The following is a 20,862-nucleotide window of genomic DNA, read 5'->3' as shown; positions in this document are numbered from 1 at the left end:
TCATCTATCTATAGTAAATTATACACATAAATTGTAGGATGTCTGGCTCTAAATTTTATATTTAAAAACGTTACTTTTTGCAGTCTTGATAATGTCTCCTTTACCAGTTTATTTCCATTATGTCGATGGGATGCACTGAAAACATTATTTCATAATTATATCTTTCACCTCGCACCTGTGATGTGCGCAATTTGTGGTTCATAAAAGAATTTAAACATCCCATTATCCAAAGACGAATGCTTACCAGTCGATTGTGCCATAAATGCAATAACCCATCCTGTTCCAATATTGTTTACTGTCGAAGTATATTTAACAAGAATTCGATCGGTATCAGCCTCGAGTCTTGCTGGATCATCCTATGTAAAGATATCCTTAATTAAATACCTTTAATTATATATGTTATGTAATTTTATATCTACATTATGGAAAATATATTCAATTATATAATTTATAGAAATAAGATTTTAAAAATATTTGAAATATATAATTTGAAGCAAAATTGAAAATAGTTTTACAGAATAAATTTTTGCCAAGAAAATTCTGTAGATAATCAGTTCTTCCAGTTGTAGAATCTATCGATGATTTTCGAGAATGTCATTTTACTAAACAACTTACTCCGCCGCAATAAGTGCTGTGTAAGAGTTCTCCGCTGGGTACAACGTCATAAATTTTGAGATTATTGCTGCTGCAGGTCTTCTTTGTGCCGATGTCGAAGACAAGAAACTGGAGAATGATCTTGAAACCTCGCGGTACGCTTACGTCCCAAGTGCACACAGTATTATTGCGATATATATTGGGATACAATGGCGAGGTGAATCTGCCTCCGTAATTGAATATACGTCCGCCGCAACCTCGACCTGCACAATTTTGATTTTGAGATATTTTACAAAACGACGGTGGTCGATCTGCGCGTACATTTTGGTTGTGATATATAACTCGCGTGGTGTTGGTTTGAAGCGATGCCGCGAGATCGCAATCGGATTTTCGCGTACGGTCCCCCGCGAAAATAAACCGCAACATTTCACGTGGCGTGTATCTCGAGGCGCCGCAACGTAAATCATCGTGTCCGCGCGTTAATAATTTCTCCGCATCTGGTGGCGTGCATTAATCGAATGCAACGAGAGGGGGGGGGGGAAGAGGGGAATTTCTGCATGCTGCTACGAACTCTCGTACCTGCATCCGTGGTCGTGTAAATGATGTCATAACTTTGATAAGAGCTGGCGATCTCGGTCCAGGAGTGCAAAGTGAGTTTGTTGCCGCTACTGAAAATCGGGCTTGGCATCATCGTGCTGCACAGTGTCGCTATAAGCGGTCCACTTGAGTCACCCTCATGTACCTGCGAGACGCATAAATCTATTTAGCAATTTAGACTTACGACGCGTTTTACGTTACTCGAATTTTCGAAAGTAAGTTGAATAATTTCTGTGTTCTCTCAAATGCAATTTCTCTTTAGCAAATGTAAAGGAGATCACATACTTGTAGACCGTTGCGCGTGCACTGCTCTCCATCGTAAATGCTGAAATGATTGAAGTACAAAGAAATGGTGTGGTTTGCCGGAACGGTGATCGTGATCCAGCAACTTGTAAATCCGTTATGGAAAATTCGTCCCTGCTCGCTCGTGTAATTTCGATCGCAACTCGCTGTGCTGTATTCGAGCTTAAAGCCTCTGTGATCATTGGACAACGATCTAAATGTCACTTTGACTTCGTTGTTGTAACTGTGAAAGAATATTTAATTTGGAATAATCCTACTTCTAAAGATATATGTAATATTGTAACGATCTGATTAAGTCAAGTTCAAATACCTATAATATTCGTGTGGTAATGCGCTGCCACAATATCTGTACGAGCCGAGAGGTAAACGGCTACCCTAAAAGATAAAATAAAATATCTTATAAATATAAATATTCATCAGTAGTAAAACGTATTGATTCTGCAGAAATCTTACCATTTCGACGCTAATCGGATGGTTTTTCACACCACTGTATATGAAGTTTGTTCCGAAGCCTTCATTTATGTATTTCTGGTTATTAGAAAGAAGATAAGTTTAATTTTTTAATTATATGTAAAAAAAATTTATTTTTAATTATTGAGAATATAATTATATATACATATATATATACACACGTATATATTCTTTTTAAAAACAATATATTATTAATAAGGCATATAGGATAAGTACATTTGAATGTTCATTATCTATCATCTATCAAGTACTTACGTTTTGTTCAGAAATTTCTAAATATTCGTATTCACACTTGTTAGAGTCCATCAAATCAAAATCTATAAATCGTATTCGCAGTCTATCACTATATTCACCGGTAAATTTCAAGGTCCAGCGACATAATGTTCCAGCTAAATGCGTATTTGGATAATTCGGCGAAGTAAGTACATGATTTGTCTCGTTTACTACTCGAGTACCTAAGCCGCACAATGCTACAACAAAATCACATAAGAAAAATCACTCGTTTGTATAAAAAGAGGAACGCTAATGATGTAAAATGTCAATAAATATTCAAGAAATGTAAGAATTTTTATCTCTGTAATGTTTTAAAATCATTGAAAGTATTTAACAAAGACTCTAATAAAGAAAGAATGAATATGTAGATATTAAAATAAAATTTTTCATAAAAGAAGAATGATATATTCAGGTATATTTTGTTTTATATAATACAATAGCGATGTTATTGTACTGTGATGAAGTAAATATAAAACTTCTTACCATCATTAGTCTCCAAAGTGCCTGTTGCACCAGCACCTTGAGAAGTGCCGTCAGAATAAAATCTAATCCACAATTTGTTTGAGGTGGATACCAGAGGAGATGGCACTGAACTCCCACAAAATTGACCAATAAGTTCGGCATAAGGTCCACCACCATCTCGAACCTAGGAATAATGAAACGCATTATATAACATTAACATAAACATATTAATTTTATTAAACTGATGCTTATTTTTCGCATCTTCTTCTTTCTTGCAACTTTATATGCGTATTAGAGTATGATACAATCTTATTATCAGCATTTCTAAAAATACTTATCAAACATTGGTGCAAACTTACCTCAAGATAATCACCGCTACATTTATCACGTCGAGTGATATTATTAATTGAGTTTTTGATATCTATGCTATTGATTGTAAATATTATAGTTTTGGCCGGCGATGTAACCACAGTCCAATGGCATTCTTCAAATGGTTCATAAGTTGCCGCTTGTTGAGTTCTGAATGATTTAGATTGACTCGAAGTTAAATTGATTAATCCTCCGCAACCACTAACTGGACTTGTCGTAAATAACACCTAAAATAATTTATTTTTACTATTTATATGATTTTTTAATTTAATTAAAAATATATCAGCAAAGTGAGAAACAGAAGAGACAATAGATAATTATTATACGAAAAAGTAGCGTATCCATTACTATTAAATGACAGGTGTGAATTTCATATCAATTAATGTCATAAAATAGTATTTGTTAGTACAACAGACTTTGTACCTTGGCTGTAAAACCTTCGTAGTGCCTCGAGCTGTCGGCATTAAAGTTAACGACCATAGAATTGGACTCTGATTTAAATGTTGGTAAATTACCAGTCAAGTTTCCGCAAATCAGAGCATGTCGTTTATCCTCTTGAACGAACTCACCCTCGTAAACGGCGACGTTATCGAAATAACAACTACAAATTGATAATAAAGAAGATTAATAATATTTCTAATAAAAATCCGCTATATGGATTCATCAAGAGCTCACTTGGTGGAATACTCTAGAATGAATTTCTCGAAGCGCACAAGTACACTCTTTCCTTGCGGCGCTTTAATGATCCAAGTGCAATTCATACGTCCAAAGTATTCCTCTCCATGCATCAAAGGCTTAAGTTCGGTGGGTCGTGTGATTATACCACCGCATCCTATTACAATGGTTTTATTATATTCTCTTCATTTTTTCTGTAATTGTCTTACTGCTTTTCTCAAAGTATCAAATGTTATATTTTTAACAAAACTATTTACATAATGTCTCTAACAATTATATATTATTGTTTATAAAATAATTTCTGTAATTGTCACCAATATGCAAGAAGTTTGCAAGGGACTTACTATTGAGGAAATATTTAAACTGGAAGCCACTTCGCTGCACATATTTATCTGTCGCGAAGATAATTCCTATCCGTGATAAGGATCTCAAAAGTGGTGGCTTGTTGTTGCCGCAATAACTTTCCACATCCTCTGTAAAGTACATACTTTCCGATATGACAGTGACGTTGTCAAAACGACAATCTCCTCCGCGACCTGTTAAAATTATTTCTTTTAACTTCGTAAATTTTATTGTTTCTTTATATACTTTAGTTTAGAGTTTAGAGATAATAAGATTTATCTATGTGTTGCAAACATTATCGTAGTTTCATAAAAAATCTGGCATTAGGCATTACGCTTGTATATAATGTACTGAAAATGTTCGCTTTTACGGGATCTAAAGAGGTAGCAGTGATTGTTGACATTGACGTTGACACTTACCGCGCTCAAGCTGGAAGTCAGTGAACTCGATGACAATATCGTCGTTTGGCGCAACGATAGTATAGTTACAGAAAATGCTGTTTGGATAGAGATTTGGATACGACGGCGATTGGATGACGTTAACTTTCTCGGTCGCCTGAAATACACCTCCGCAATTCTCGCTCCAGACAGCATGGAAACCGTCCGCTTGTACTGCCTCGTTCGAATGAAAAATCACCTTCATGCGATTCGTTGTCGAATTAAAAGGCGTAGGCGTATTCCTGCCGCAAACTTTTCCGAGACTCTTCCATTCGCCATTGTCATAATTTCCTTGTTCTCTGACCCAATCAAATACCTGTACAATGCGTTCTTTAATACCATTTGTGTAATTTATAATGTTCTTTGCGTTTTTTTATGCAACATGTCGTTTCGAGAATGTTATTTATTGTAACAGCAAATACAATAAATCGCAAAACAGCTGAGAAAATTAGAGTAATGTTAATAAATGTTAAATGTTTGTCGTATAATAATAATCAGACCTGCACATAATCTTTCTCGCAATTAGAACTGGTTTCCAGGCTAAACCGATCGACGAAGATTAAACCTATGTGATAGCCATTGTCACCTATTATTTCCCAAGTACACTCGCCGTTATTTGGATACTGTTTAGGAAATCTGAAATTGCGGAAATATTATTAAATATTATTTCTTAAAAACTGCTAGAATCTCTGTTATCACAATCTCTGTTATCTTAAGAAAATAGCAATTACGCCGGAGATGCGATTTCGCGGCTGCGACCGTGTAAGGATCCACCGCAGCCTGCGGTGGCAATTACTACATCAAATTCGAAACTGCCAGAACCCTCAGACGCAAAATATTCTACCCATAGCTGATTCGATATACTGTTAATATTGTATTTTTCAAGTTCAGTTGTGGTATGGATGCAGTGCTTTGCGATCTGCGGTGCCGTTGGTCCGCCATTCCTGATTGTAAATATATGTAGATTAAATCAATTACATGATATATGTAGATTAAATCAAAGATTATTTGATAGATAATATGAAATAGCTTACCTGATAATGAGATAATTCCTGTCACAGTTACTTTCAAGTTCAAGTTTGGTAAAAGTGAGCTTGATCGTTTCTTCTTCAGGATAATCTACGTGCCAAACACAGTTTATCGGATAAGAAATGTTTGTAGGTGATCTGATGGTGTGTCTTGGACCTCGTAATATACCACCACAAGCCTGCCATTGATATTGTAAAGTGAAATCCATACGTCTTCCATAAGTTCCGTTCATTATCTAAAAGTTAAAACATTAAAATTGTTTTATTTCACACTTAATACTAGATGCAAATAATTTTAATTTACGTTTACGTAAAAATTCTTGAAACTGTTATATGTATAAACGACAAGATGAGTATTAAAGATATATTACCGTTAATTCGTTGAGTAATTTCGGGCTTCTCAAATATCTCGGTTCTGTTATATTTCCACATAACATTCCAATATCTACGCAATATTTTACATTAATATCTTTACTCATGATACAATATTATTTAATTTTTATGCATTGCTTTTAATAGTTGCTATTAATAAGCGAGAATAAAAAATTACATTAGTGTTTATTATTTTACCCTGAACTTCAATATATTGAGGATAGATGCAATTTCTTCTAATAATACTGGTTCGCTCAGGTCCGCCCAAAAGACCAGTGACTTTCATTGTCATTGTCAAGCGGCTGTCCCCGACGGGAGAGATCATATTTTCGGGTGGTAGCAATTTCCAGTGGCAAACATATGAAGATTGATTAAAAGGCGGAATTGTAGGACCTGTTATATTGCCTTGAACTTCTCTCAGAGTTTCACCACAAGCTATGAATCGAAAGAAATTAGTAGATGGTTAAAGTTTCTTTTACGTTTTGCGTATGTTTAGTTATATACATTGAATATAATATAAAAAAAAATTTTTAATGTACTGTTATAAAATACACGATAGATTCATTATTATCAATAGCAGTTTTCGAAACTTACGAGCCGGAGCCTCAGCCGTGTATCGAAGTTTGAAACCCCGATGTCCGGCAGAGGACCAATAGCCAATAATCATAGTATTACTGGAACTTCTTATCTCCTCCATACTAGTAGCGCCTTGTCCTAAGACTTTGATTTTCGATTTAAAGCGGAAATCGTTATAGAACTGCAAAGAAGAAAAATTTTAGCGTGTGTCCTTTCGCCAAAATAATATTTTTTATATCTCATTGAAGTTATATTACTCACCGAAAGTGCATACCCCACATGAGTAGGTCCAGGCCCACTAACAACGTCTATATCCAAAATATTCACCACAACTTGATAACCCACCGGTAACTCGATTCGCCAATCGCAATATCTATGATGTTTTAATATTTAGATGAAGATTACGCAAATATCGCTCCAATTTTAAATGTATAAAAGATGTATGCACATTAATTTAAATAATTAGTCATATGTATAATTTTGTTATTCATCAAAAAGTTATTCATCACAATTAATAACGTTATATTAAATATATTATTATTTTTTTTTATTTAACACACACACAACATTCAACAAATAAAATATTCGACTAATTGCTTAAAAGATAAGAGTTTTGTTTTCTAACAAAAATGTACCTTGCTCTTGTCCGTGGATTAGGATATCCGGGTGATTTAATTATTCCATTCAGTGCGTTTAATGAACCACCGCACGCTACAAGCAAATAATATATGATGATAAATATTTATATAAAATTTGAAATTGTACAAATAACATATAAAATGAAATTTATAATGTGCAATAAGACATACTATATATTTAAACACGGTTTGTTTTACTAACTTTCTTGACTAGCGGTAAAGTTTAGACTGAAGCCGTGGTAAGTGACAAAGTCTCTGTTATCACTCTCGAAGTTCACATACGCTTTGTTTGTCGATGTCTCGATTACATCCGGTTTTTGAAGACCGCAATAAGTACCAATTATTGAAACTATTGAAAAATGTTTTTATTCATTATATTATGAATTATGTTATGATAATAAAAAAGCTTAAATCAGAATTTATATAATGAGCCGTTACAGTGATTACTTACTAGTGTCATTTTCTATAAGTTTTTCTCCAATGTTAACGTGATCGGTTGAGCATCCTCGAAAGCCAGGAAGATTTATGTCACGAAATTGTAATTTCAAGGTATGATCTGTCGGCGCTACTATTAACCACGAGCAGCTTTGGTTTTGAGGATATGGATTCGGATAATTCGGAGATTCAATGACGCCTGTGGTAGTGCGCAAAATTCCGCCACAAACCTCTATAGAAACATTATACAGTTATATAATTTTATCACTTTTTCTATTTTTAATATAAAGATGTCATATAGTAAACATCTTTATGTTGTTTAATTTAAAAGAGAATTATTTGTAACTGTTTTAATATTATAATAAAATACGATTAAACTTATAAAATACATTTATTTAATGCTTACCTCCTGAAACAATTACAGCTTTGAAACCATTCTTAGGTTCTGGTACATCCGTATAGAAATGGATATATACCATGTTGCCAATAGTACTCATACTACTGGGTGCTACGTCTTTACAGAATTTTCCCATAAGTTGCGAGCTGTCGGTTCCACCATCCCTTACTTCAACGTATTCTCTGTCGCAACTAAAAAGGTATTGTTACGTTAGAAACATTATCTTCAGTAAATCAAAGTATTTAAAATATTTTCTAAAAATTTGCTTCATTTTTCTGCAATAATCATATCTCACTTCTCGGAATTACTCAAATCAAATCTATCCAAGAAATGGATAGTGAGCTTTTCACCAGCTGGAGCACTAGCTTTCCAAATACATTCGGCATAAGTTGGAGGGATGTTTGGATAGTTGGGCGATGTTATCTCCCATTTCTTCTGCTTGCTTGTCAAGACAAATTCGCCACCACAATTCATACTTGTTTCTCTAAAATATGGAAAGATATGAGATTAATCAAAAATTGAAATAAACATTTTAGTAAAATAATGTTTTATTAACGTGAAAAATATTATGTAAAGATCACCTGTAAGTAAGCTTAAAGCGAAAATGATTTCCGCTGCCAGTAGCTTTAACATAAAAACGATTTCCGGTGGTTTCTAGTTCCGCTGGTATTACTTCACCACAATACTTTCCGTTGCCTAACAGAGGCGAGAGCATTCCGTCTCCATTTTTTAACTAAAGTTATATGTATGTAAATTATTTTCTTAAATATTAAATTCTTTTTCTCTCTTTCTTTCTCTTAGATGTTTCTTATTTATAATTATATTAATTCTAAAGTCTAATAATATAATGTATTATACTAACCATCAAGTAATTGTCGCCGCATGTATGATCGGGCATTTCTTGTATCGACATATCGGTAATCTCAACTTTGATAAATTTGCCGGGTCTCACTGTTACAGTCCACTCACATGTGAAATGCCATGTGCGAATCGCTTTCACATAAGAAGAATTATCATATTCAATTACGCCGTTGGGATCAGTTAATTGACCTCCGCACTCTATAAATCAAAGTTATAAATTCCCATTATTGAGTTTACGGATATTTTTATCAAAATTTGATTTTATTAATAAAAATAAAAATAAGGCATCTGCAACCTCGATATACGTAGGCGTTGAATCCGGTTTTATTAACGGACATATCCGTGTCGAATTTCACCGTCATCACATTGGTCCCGCTGACTAAGGACATACTGGCGTTTGCCAGGCATAATTTACTTTCCAGATGAGCATCGGTTGTCGATGTCAATGCGTATCCCGAATAAACGGAAACTGAATCCGCTACGCAATTATTAGTTTCTTCCAAATCCATGGTCATTATTCTCAATACTAAATGTGTTCCAGGTGGCGATGTGAAAACCCAATTGCAATGCAAATTGGCAGCATAGCCGGTCGGCCAACCAGGAGAACTGAAGGAATACGTGTTGTTGCGGTCACCCATTAAAGCTATTTCTTTGTTGCACTCTGACACTACAGACAAATAAAATAAATTGAAATTACTATAAGCACATATATATATATATTTTATGTTAACTTGACTTACTTATGTGTTCACTATATTTGATATATATTATCACACATTTATGTTATAGAGAAACATTGTTTAATTCGAAATAAGATATATTGGCATGGCGTCAAAATTAGCTCTTGTATTGACATAAAGTTAATCATTAAAAAATGCTTTATTTAAATGTACTTATTTGTAGTAACAACGAAATATTAAGTATATATAATAGAAATTTACATTTGATTTCCTTATTTCCCTGTTCAGTGTTTTTTGGTATTTGAAGCCATGTGAGATCAAACCAATTTCCCTGCCTGACAAAATCCGTTGACATCATGATGTAAACCACATTGCTGGATGACTCTACTGGATCTGGCAAAGAATAGCCGCATACTTCTAGTAAAGTTGCTGCTTCGTTATCATATCCATCATATATCTAATTAAAAATGAATAAAATTGCTTAATAGTTAAAATAATACACAAACGTTTTGACTTCGTTGATTGCAAAGATATTAGGCATAAATATTAAATAATATTAATTACATATATGTTAAGTAAAATATATTTATGTTATTGAGTATATTATTATATTTATTTCTTTTAAAATGTGCTTGCTATTTACATCCCCAATAAAGATACTTACTTTGATATTAGAGAAACAATGTTCGCCGATGTTTTCTATCTGCAAATCTGTGAATGTGATGCGTATGAGCGAATTCATTTCAACAGTAATGCGCCATGAGAACGAAGCACTTCGCCTATACGGTAATGGATACAACGGCGAGGTAATGCGTCCTGTAAACCCATCGAGTTCGTTCCCTCCGAGGATATTATATTCAGCCTTAAAACCCTTGGCAGTACCGGAACCATCGCTCTTAAACTTGATCCACAGTTTGTTGGAGGACGTAATTTCCGCGGCATCTTTGCCGCAAGAAACACTAATAAGCTTTCCGATTCCGTTATCCTCCCGTATCTCAAGATAGTCCAGATCGCAGTTATCACTCGACTCGATATCGAACTCAGAGAATACGAGAGTAATCTTGTTACCGGGAGAAGTATTTAGTATCCAAACGCATTCTGCGTTCAGGGGATAACTATTCGGATAACTAGGCGAGGTGATTATTCCTTGTTCGGATGTATAATTTCCACCGCAAGCTGAAGAATAGAGATAAAATTAAGAACTTCCTTTAATTATCTTCTACGATTAGGCTATTTTCATATAAATATATTTAAATTTAATGCACCTGTATTCAGTACGGAGTACGTAGCAACGAAGTGACCTATGAATTCGTAGTGTATGGCTAAATGCAGCGTGAGCGAACTTCCGGTACTCGTAATCGGCGGTGGCGCAACATTGTTGCACCATTTTCCTAAAAGTGGTCCATCTATGCTTTCACCCTCGAATACCTGAAGGGAGAGCCAAAAACAAGGACTTAACTCAGTAGACTCCCATCGGTTCGTAACATCAATTGGATCAATCTCCATATGCGTAAAAGTAATAGTTATATGGTCGGCTGGAATAAAGAATAGAAAAGTAAAGCAATTGTTAAAAATTTAAAAATGTGAGACAAAGTTGGATTACCTGGATCTTCAGCTATTAATATCCATGTACAATTAGTGTCCCCATGTGTGTCGGAATTGCCAACCGGAGGTGTAAGAAAACCGTGGTCCTTAACAATTATACGAGCACCGCAGGCTCTACTATATTGAGCTTTGAAACCTTTGGCTGAAATTATACTATCGCTCTGCATAACTACTAGCATTTGATTACTACTCGAAAGATAGATCGGTGGTAATTGATTGCTGCAATGTATTCCCAATAACGAGTTATTTTTCGTTGGGCCATCAAAGATCTACGAAAATACAAAACAAGATTGTTAATATTTGTTATTAGAATTAATTTAAAAAATACCCAGAATTATATATTTTTATGAATGGTTTGTTTAAAAAATTATAGCATACCTCAACGAAATCATCACTGCAATTCCAGCTGTTCTCAACATCAAAGTCCAAGAACGTAAGATTCACGAGATGATTGCTGTCGACTTCTAGCAGCCATTCGCAATTCTGAACGTGCGGATAATTCTGTGGATAATTAGCCGAGTGAATGATGCCCGAGATTGCTGTAAATTTACCACCGCATCCAATAGGAACGCTCCTATAGCTAGCATTAAATCCTCGATTAGAGTACGATGAGTCCGAGTGAAATTTGACGAACATTTTGTGTCCGGGACTAGTGTATGTCACTGGCTTCTCCGTGTAGCAAAGCTCGGTCAATTTTGACTCATTCACGGGTTTGTCGCCTTTATAAATTTGGACTTTGTCGAAGATACAACCTTTGCGCTTCTCAGTGTTTATCTGAAAGACAACAGTTTCCATTTTTACATCACAATAGCGCAAGTTTCTGTTAGCATCGCTTTCGTATTAACTTCCGTATAATTGTTGCGTATACTTTTTTTTAGATATACTCACGTCGTAAAATGTAAGCTCGACACTGTGCGTATAATCCACTTCGATCAGCCATTCGCACTCAACATTCGTCGGATAAGCTGACGGATATCCAGGCGACGTGAAAGTATCATACGGTTTAGTCAAATGCCCGCCACAACCATGGACCGTCCATTCGAGCCGGAAACCATTGAAGGCAATAAAGGAGTCCGTAACAAACGTTATAAACACTTGATGTTGCATTGAATTAATTTTCTTTGGGAGATCGATACTCCCACAGAGTCGAGTCAGGTTGTTGTTGGCCTTATCATCGTCGCCTTCCATGATTTGGAGATAGTCATATGTGCACTGCTCTGTTGTTCCTTCGAGATCAAAGTGTGAGAAAGTCAGATTAATCGTGTTACCAATTGGTGCTTCGATGATCCAACTGCAGTTTGTTGAGTGCTCATATTTGTTAGGGAAATTCGGTGATTCTATCACGCCGTAGTAGCCATGTAATTTGTGTCGTTCAGTTGAATCATCAGTTAAATAACACTCTGCATCATAAAAATATAAATTTTATAGTAAAATAATTCCACAATAAGTAATTAAATAAAAAATTAAAAAATAAACACTTATTCTCATAAAAAATGACCGAAAAAATTTGTAATTTAAAAGAAAGAATATATGGAAGGGTAAAAGTCATAGTGGTGTAAGTCAAATTTTTTTAAATATTTTCTCGCGTGCATAGATGCAATCTATACAATATATAAATTACATTTATGCACACAAAAAAAATATTTTTAAAAATTTGACTTACACCACTGTGGTTTTTACCCCTCCATATATTATTAATTAATAAGGAAATATTCAAAACCAAAAAGATCTCTACTGACTCACATATAACGCATTTTTTAAAATAATTTTAATTTATAATTTTCTAAGATAATATTAATAAATTATAATTAAATAGTATTTTGAGTTAATAACACGTATATACTTACGCGTTTCGTATTTCAAATGGAAACCGCGGCCGGAATTACTGAAGTCGCTGCGGAACCGAACGGTCATTTGATTGGATTCGGATTGAATAATCTTCGGATACGAGGTACCGCAATAACGTCTTCCATTTGTGCGATAACTAATGCCGTCATATATTTCGATAAAGTCATATCGACATTTCTCATGTTGTTCAAGATCGAGATCCACTATTACAAGTTGCACTAAACTACCCGCCGCCACAGCGATCTTCCAATAGCAATCCGCGTTCGCTGAATAAGGTTCAGGATAATTTGGAGATATAATATCCCCAGTAACTGTGGTCAGTGTACTACCACATCCTGTAAAGTTAAATATACATATAAATATAGGTAAGAGTTGAAAGAAAAGGTAATAAAACAGAATCAGGATTTTCTGTATGTTTTTACCTTCTGTGGCGCTATTCCATTGTATTTCGAAACCTGGCCATGATCTCGAAAAATCCGAAACAAATCTAATATACATTTGATTGGCTTGACTCGGTATTTCAGTGGGTATGTCTTTGCCACAGAATTTGCCAATTAACGGCGAGGACTCGTATCCACCATTCCTGAAATATGAAAAATATAAAATAGCAAATTGAAAAAGTAATAAGATAAAATTCAAGTCCATTACCTAATTTCTAAGTAATCGAATACGCAAGATGCATGTCTTTCCAATTCAAAGTGATTAACCGTAAGAATTATTCTATGTCTGTTTTGTGCTTCGATAATCCAAACGCATTCCTTCTTGTTTGGATAATGATCGGGATAATTTGGCGATTTAATAATGCCATTTTCTTTCGAATAATGACCGCCGCAGACCTTCGACATATCCATGAAAATATATGTAGCAACGAATCCATCGCTTGTAACACTCGAATCAGTGTGGAAGAGTATGGTTAGTGTACTATCCTGTGTCGTTAAGTCAGGTGGTTTAGTTGTACCGCAATACCTAAAAAGTATAGTCATAATATATTTAAACAAAAGCTGGTAAATAAAGAAAAGTTAAGTTGAAATAATTGCAGTATGAATTACAACAATAATATAATTAATGTCTTTTTGATAACTTGAATGTATTATCTTCTTATTTAAACCGCTCAAATTAAAAGAGATTAGTAACGTCATCATACGTGGCTATTATGTTTTTGTCGGACAAGGTATAGTTTTCGTAAATGTTGACGTAATCGTGGACACAATGAACATGGTATTCCAAATTAAATGACATCCAAGTGAGTTGTATTACATATCCTGGCGGTGCTTGAATAGTCCAGATACATTCCTCGTTATCCACATAAAATCCGTTTTCAAGAGGAGGCTGAATTACCCCGCTTGGTTGCTTCAGCAATCCACCACATCCTTAATAAGAATAATAATATCAATGCTTTGTTATTTTCAAAACTCTATTTTTACGCAAAAATTTAATTACTTTGTACGCAGAATAAACTCTGTCGCATTCAAAACTATAATATCAAACCTTAGATTTATATAATATAAAGCGCAGCAAATTACTTACTACGATCGATGGTTGTGTAGTTCGCTTTGAAACCTCGACCATCGATGCTGTTATCGGTGGTAAACTTTATGTACATAAAATTATGCGTGGAATAGTAAGGAGTATCTGGCATGTTTTCTTCGTCGCCGCATAATTTGGCGAGATTCGTCGCATTTTCATTATCACCGTCGAAAATCTCGACGTAATCGTAGTAACAGTTCTGGTCTCTGCCTTCAATGTCCATATCTTCCATAGTTAATATGATTCCTTTGCCGGACGGTTGTATAATCTCATAAATACACGTTGTCGAATGATGATAAGGGTTCGGATAAAAGGGCGACTTGATAATTCCGGTATCCTCATGGAATTCGCCGCCGCATAAAGTTTCATACGACAATGTGAAACCTTCCGATTCGTAAGACCAATCGGATTTAAAAAGTACAACTAATTTGTTCGAATTTGACTTGATTGCTGGCGGCATATCCGAACCGCAGTATCTACCGAGTAATTGAGAATTCGTGTCAGGTCCATCATAAATCTGAAGAAGTATAAAGATTAAAATTTCCTTTCTTTCTATGAAACGTTAGAAAAATAAAAACAAAAAGATCACCTCGACAAAGTCAAACTGACAACTGGAGGAAGTTTCGATATTAAATTTCAGCCATGACGCTCGAATTCGTTCGCCTACTGGCAATTGTATCTTCCATTCACATTCCATATTTGGCAGATAAGCCGCCGAATGACCTGGTGAACTGATTAGTCCAGTGGCACTGGTATAAATTCCACCACAACCAGGTGAACCTAAATATTGTGAATTATTTAAACCGGATATCCAAAATTATAAAATTATAAAATTATTTCTTCTAAATAAATATATAAATAATGTAACTACACTTAAATTTTGTATAGATTAGCTGTCTCTTAATAATACCTTCAATCGTCGAGTAATGGATTTGGAAGCCAGCATCTTGCTTAGAACTATCAGAATGAAAATGAACAGTTGCTTCAGAACTCGGTGTAATCAAAGGTGGTGGACGAGTGTGATTGCAAAAAAGTCCTAAACGTTTTTCTTCTATACCAGTAATCTACAATATAATGTCGAGTCAAAATTGATAACAAGTACTAAACATAGGTAATTATTTCATGATTTAGAAAATTTAATAACTTTAATAAATTTAATAAATTTAATATATTTTCTATAACAATGTATCTTTAAATTTTGTAACAAAAAAATATGTATAATATATAAATTCTTTATATAGCATTATAATTGACCCATGAAGTACTTACCTCCACATAGTCGTTTTGGCAATTTTGCTCGAGCATCAGCTGACCAAAATGGAATTGAATCCTTTTCGAGGCAGCGACAGTGATTCTCCAGAAACAATCTCTGTTCGGAGGATATTTTCCAGGCGAACCTGGAGACATGATGGTACCGAAATTATTTTCTAAAACACCTCCACAAACAGGATCGATGCTATTCCAATGAAAGGTAAATCCATCATGAGATATGCTGTTGTCCGAATGGAACCACAAGTAGAGAGTATTATGGGATGAGATGATTGTCCCGTTTCCGTTAGGCAATTCATGACCACAGAATCGGTTAATCAATTGAGTGCCAGTGTTTTCACCATCATGGATCTAAAAGTACATATGTGCGTTATGAAGTATAATTTTTTCTCATCTCTATCATTGTTTATATTAAAATTCTTTATATTCTAAGATTTAAGAATATAGAAATTTAAATAGCATTAAAAACTTCTACAAAGTCTTTAACATAAATAAAAAAGCATACAAGTTTTTGAAGCAAGAGATTAAGAGTCCAAGCATTCAACGCAGACAAATTTTAAAATAACTTACAGTTCTACTGCAAACATATAGTAACTTTAATTAAAAAAAAAAAAAACAACGGTAAATATTTTTTTTAATTTCCTGTTTTAATATGCAATATTAATCGCACCTGTAGAAAATCAAACTTGCAATCTGTAGACTGCTCGATATTAAAAGCCGTAAAGGTGACGTTCAGAACTTTAGAGGAGTCCGTTTTTAACACCCAGGCGCAACTCAATCCATGCTGGTAAGTACTACCGCCTATGGGAAACTGAACTGTTCCCGTGGGATTCCGTAACATACCGCCGCACGCTTGCCGTGGCGTTTCGCACCTGTTTCCTGTGAAGCTAGTCGTACACTGACATGTTGCCCGTCCGCTTAAGACAATGCAAATACCGTTATTTCGGCAAGGATTTGGCGAGCACGGATCAGTCGGTATGTTGCACGTAGCTCCTAAAAATTAATAAAAAGCATGTAGACGCAGTTATATAAATATATTAGACGCGTAATTCTTACTACCTTTAATTCTTAATAAATAAGTGAAGAATTCCATGAGAGTCACACAATCATTTTTTGCATAAATTTAAACTTTATAATTTATATTATTGTGCATTCGTCAAGCACGAATTAATACCACATGTTGTTATTCGTCACGCGTGAGAAGCAGAGCGTTATGATTTACACGAGTTGATTCATGAGAATCTATTTCCCCCTACCTCTCATTTTCATCCCCAACACATACCTGAGTATCCCGGGTTACATGTGCAAGTGTAGTCATTTGCACCGTATGGCACGCATGTGCCATGAACGCAGAGGTTGCTAGAACACGCTGTATTAAGTGATACATCAGATAATTGGCAGCCGTTTGGTCCCATTCCATTACCGACGTAATCCGGTGGGCAACGGCACAGAACGTAAGAACTTGTAAGCGATGGATTCTCGGTACAGGTAGCTAATGGATGGCATCCGCCGTTGTTGATGGCGCAACCACCAACAAAAATGCAACTCACGCCATCGCCGCGGTACCCTGAGGGACAAGCTCCACACGTTCTAGAACCCTTAAAGAAGTCATTGGAATGAGATAAGTTACGGTTGCAGTGAATTGTAACAATTGTTGATCTATTCGGTTATATTTCATCTATTCTATATTTATCTTAAAAATAGGCGTACTTTTTATGACGTAAACATAACAGACATCTTTTTAAGACCGTTTTGATGTTTTTTCAGACACAGTCGTAATTTTACTTCATAACATTATGTAGTATATTTACCATTGTGTTCATGCATTGTACATAAGGGGAAGTACTGCAGCCGCCGTTGTTAATAAGACACTCGTCAATGTCGGTGCAATAATAACCATTTCCGCTATAGCCGTGCGGACAAGCACCGCAAGTAAATGAGCCGCGAGTATTGAGACATGGTACCGGTGGATTTACGGAGCAGGGTGGATGGGCCGCTGCACATTCATCTACATCCTTGGTGCAAGCTGGGGTTGTGCCATCGCTTTCCCATCCCTAAGAACGATAAAAGAAAAATCAGCGTTTTTGCAAGCAGCAGTTTGTATATAAGTTGATTTAGCTTGGTATAGCTTGATATAGTTTAGCCTTGATATAGTTTTAGTTGATTTACAATTAGCTTGATATAGTTTGAAGAAGAGTTTAAGATAAAAAAATTAAATAAACCAAAGAGCGTACTTGATCACAAATGCACGTATATCCAAGTGCAGAACCGCTTTTGGCGACGCATACACCGTGCTCGCCGCAAAGCGCTTCGGAATTCTCTGTATTGCAAATCGATGTTTTCTGCGTACAATGAAGACCAAACCATCCCGGCAAGCAGTCGCATCTAATATCCGAACCAATATTATTGTGTACAGACATATTCCGCACAGTATATCCGAGAAATTACATAAAAGCCACTTATTGCGAAACTCAGTAAAATTATTGAAAATAATAGAATTTTAGAATATAATTTAAAGTTATTCAAATTATTTCTTTGAAAAATCTTTTATAGCTTCCTAAATTGAATTTAAAATTGTGGTTTTTTTTCATTTTTCTTAAAAAGAAGACTTGTGATTTCTGAGTCGACTGCAAATTCGTTAAAGGATCCGTAATCAAACAAAATGCCTGGTTTTGTTATTTGATATAATAAGAATTGTGTTAATATACCGGTAAGATCCAGGAGAATTACGACAAGTTGCTCCGTTTTGACATCCAAGATCCGTACCAAGAAATCTAGCGCACTCGTTAACGTCCGTCATACAATTCGGGCCCTAAAATTATCGTAATTATTTCCACGAAATACCACTCCTTTCAAATTACATCCGCATACCTCCCAATTTGATGGACAATGACATTGATAGGCATCATAGAGGTCCTCACAAGTACCTCCATTTTGACAAGGGTGACTCTGACATTCGTTCTCTCGAAGTAGTGCTTGCATAGCTCTCACTGAGTCCTCTAATGCCTTAAGCTTAAAAATACATTTACATATTTTTAATTTCACCATACAGGCCATTATTCGTATATGCCATTCATTATATAGATTCGCGTATTATACATACTCGGGCGTTGATACGACGAATAGTGCTTCTGGTTATACCCGCTATTGGATTAAAAGTCTGAAAATATATTATTTAATGAATAAAGCTTCATACATTTAACTTCATATTTAATTTTTTTTTTTTTCATTCTGACGCAACACGATTCATATAACTTTCATCGCTGGTTAAAATGCTAAATTATAAACTGCGGTAAGAAATAAATTAATATTGAATGATTTAATATTGTAAAAATTATTAAAATATATTTTTGCATTACTATTATACAATCTCTTTCTTATTTTCTTCTATATGAAATAATTCTTACGCTTTTTTTTTATTGGCGTACTGGTATAATTTGATACGGGGATATAGAAAAATATGTCATCGCAAGCTGTGTTGATTCAATATTGCGCATTCTTACCGGTATACGTGATCTGTTTCCTGCGCGAATCGTACTGTTCATGTCGATACTTCTCTCAAGCAGAGAGACTCTTCTCTGTAAGCCTGTAGCGCCTGTCACTATAGTCGTTAGTTGGTAAAGAGAGTTCTCCATCTCGGCTAAATATCCCATCCGCCACCTGTCGATGACCCGCGTCGCATTTTGCGCCTAAAAAATATCGAGATCTAAGCGTTTGACTAATTGTGTCTAAATTATGCTGGACGTATAAATATTTATTCATTACCGCCGACGCTACGTGAAGCAGATTGATGTCATTAACGTTTATGTAACCGCCCCCCATTAGCTTCAGCGTAATGTTTCTGTCCTTCGCACTAGAGATTATGAGATGTCCATCTCGAGACTCCAAAACAGGTCTAAATTTTATACAAATTATTTATATATGAGTCTATCTACAATTGTGGAAAATTTATGGAACGTTAAGAAAATTTAATGTTAAATACTATTATTCAATTATATTATTTTGAGTCATAATTTTTATGAATCATGCGTTTCTGTTAACTAATCACTTAATCTTAAGACACTATCGTCATCGATCATCGAGATATCATGCAAATGTATGACAGTTTTTTTCAATTTTGCTTGATATTATAACATTATATAAATGTAAATATGATATTGGACGCGGACAATGTTCATCATATTTTTATTAAGGAACATACCTCTCGTCCATCCATGCCGCGCATAAACCGAGGTATAATAACAGGAACCACTTCGATGCAAAAGCCATGCCAACAGCAGTTTGAAATTCAGTAAACCAAATATTATTCTGTTATACCTTGTCGGATTCGCGCGGAACTTTCATCGAAAAGACAGGTCGTGACAGACTGATCCGTGAGATCGGCATTGCGGGCGTCTGCATCTCTGGATGGGCGTATTTGAGAGATTTATCGAAATCCACCCAGTATCGGTTTACAGCCGTTATAAATTACACATACTGAAAAGAGAGATACAATATAAAAAGTTTTGTGGCATTCAATGAACATTTATGATATATAAAATTATTTATTGTTTACCATGTAACAGAGTATGTATTTGTCTAAAGGACCCCGCAACGGTCATGGGGGGTTTTGGCTCCCAGTCTTTATTGGAAATTATTCTTTTTTATTAAATTTTCAGCATGCGTATTAATCACTCAAGTTGTTCATAATCATTCATATATATTATTTCAAAGAATGTAATATCTTAAAAGATGTTGATTAGACAATTTTACTAAATAATCCTGATGTATTAAAGTTCCCATTTGGTTTTATATTACAGCTGAAATAGAAACTTATTGCTTAAATACATTTATTTGCCTATTGTAATTAATACAATTAACATCATTAATTCAATAATATGCATGTTTCCATATTAAATATTATTATCTGAATAATATATTAATAAAATAATTTTTTATCTCAAGATATTTATAATTAATTTATCTTTCAAGAGATTCAATAATATTTAAGAGATTATTAATGGTGCGCCGTTTATTTAGACGTTATAGAATAAAATTAAAATTTTTATTTTTTTCTCTTTCTTTTATTCTTGTTTTTCTACTATATCAGAAAACTATTCTAAG

The 20,862-nt window shown here is 34.7% G+C and overlaps 1 protein-coding gene across 1 annotated transcript; it reads right to left on the bottom strand.

Moving 5' to 3' along the window:
* Positions 1-41: 41 nt before the first annotated feature.
* Positions 42-20,109, bottom strand: LOC112463092 (cubilin-like). Its single transcript, XM_025029272.1, has 53 exons — positions 19,961-20,109; positions 19,525-19,654; positions 19,263-19,448; positions 18,863-18,919; positions 18,631-18,771; positions 18,468-18,571; positions 17,994-18,144; positions 17,571-17,813; positions 17,042-17,357; positions 16,430-16,752; positions 15,760-16,110; positions 15,401-15,554; positions 15,080-15,270; positions 14,491-15,007; positions 14,108-14,333; positions 13,612-13,929; positions 13,386-13,546; positions 12,963-13,298; positions 12,004-12,515; positions 11,494-11,889; positions 11,114-11,384; positions 10,776-11,045; positions 10,175-10,686; positions 9,772-9,967; positions 9,126-9,497; positions 8,832-9,028; positions 8,551-8,702; positions 8,265-8,453; positions 7,979-8,160; positions 7,589-7,804; positions 7,340-7,486; positions 7,135-7,210; positions 6,761-6,872; positions 6,518-6,680; positions 6,122-6,358; positions 5,923-5,996; positions 5,558-5,787; positions 5,255-5,467; positions 5,024-5,159; positions 4,506-4,839; positions 4,089-4,280; positions 3,745-3,901; positions 3,493-3,670; positions 3,060-3,296; positions 2,722-2,884; positions 2,221-2,435; positions 1,948-2,022; positions 1,805-1,869; positions 1,477-1,717; positions 1,174-1,336; positions 616-857; positions 245-356; positions 42-135 (listed from the first exon to the last, which is right to left on the bottom strand). The coding sequence occupies exons 1-53, from the start codon at positions 20,026-20,028 to the stop codon at positions 101-103; spliced, it is 11,235 nt and encodes a 3,744-aa protein (XP_024885040.1). The 5' UTR covers positions 20,029-20,109; the 3' UTR covers positions 42-100.
* Positions 20,110-20,862: the final 753 nt, after the last annotated feature.

This window comes from Temnothorax curvispinosus, unplaced genomic scaffold (assembly GCF_003070985.1).
Source record: "Temnothorax curvispinosus isolate PA1 unplaced genomic scaffold, ASM307098v1 QBEX01013028.1, whole genome shotgun sequence".
NCBI classification, from domain to species: domain Eukaryota; kingdom Metazoa; phylum Arthropoda; class Insecta; order Hymenoptera; family Formicidae; genus Temnothorax; species Temnothorax curvispinosus.
The sequence above is the reverse complement of the archived record's forward strand: the minus strand, read 5'-3'. Positions and strand labels throughout refer to the sequence as shown.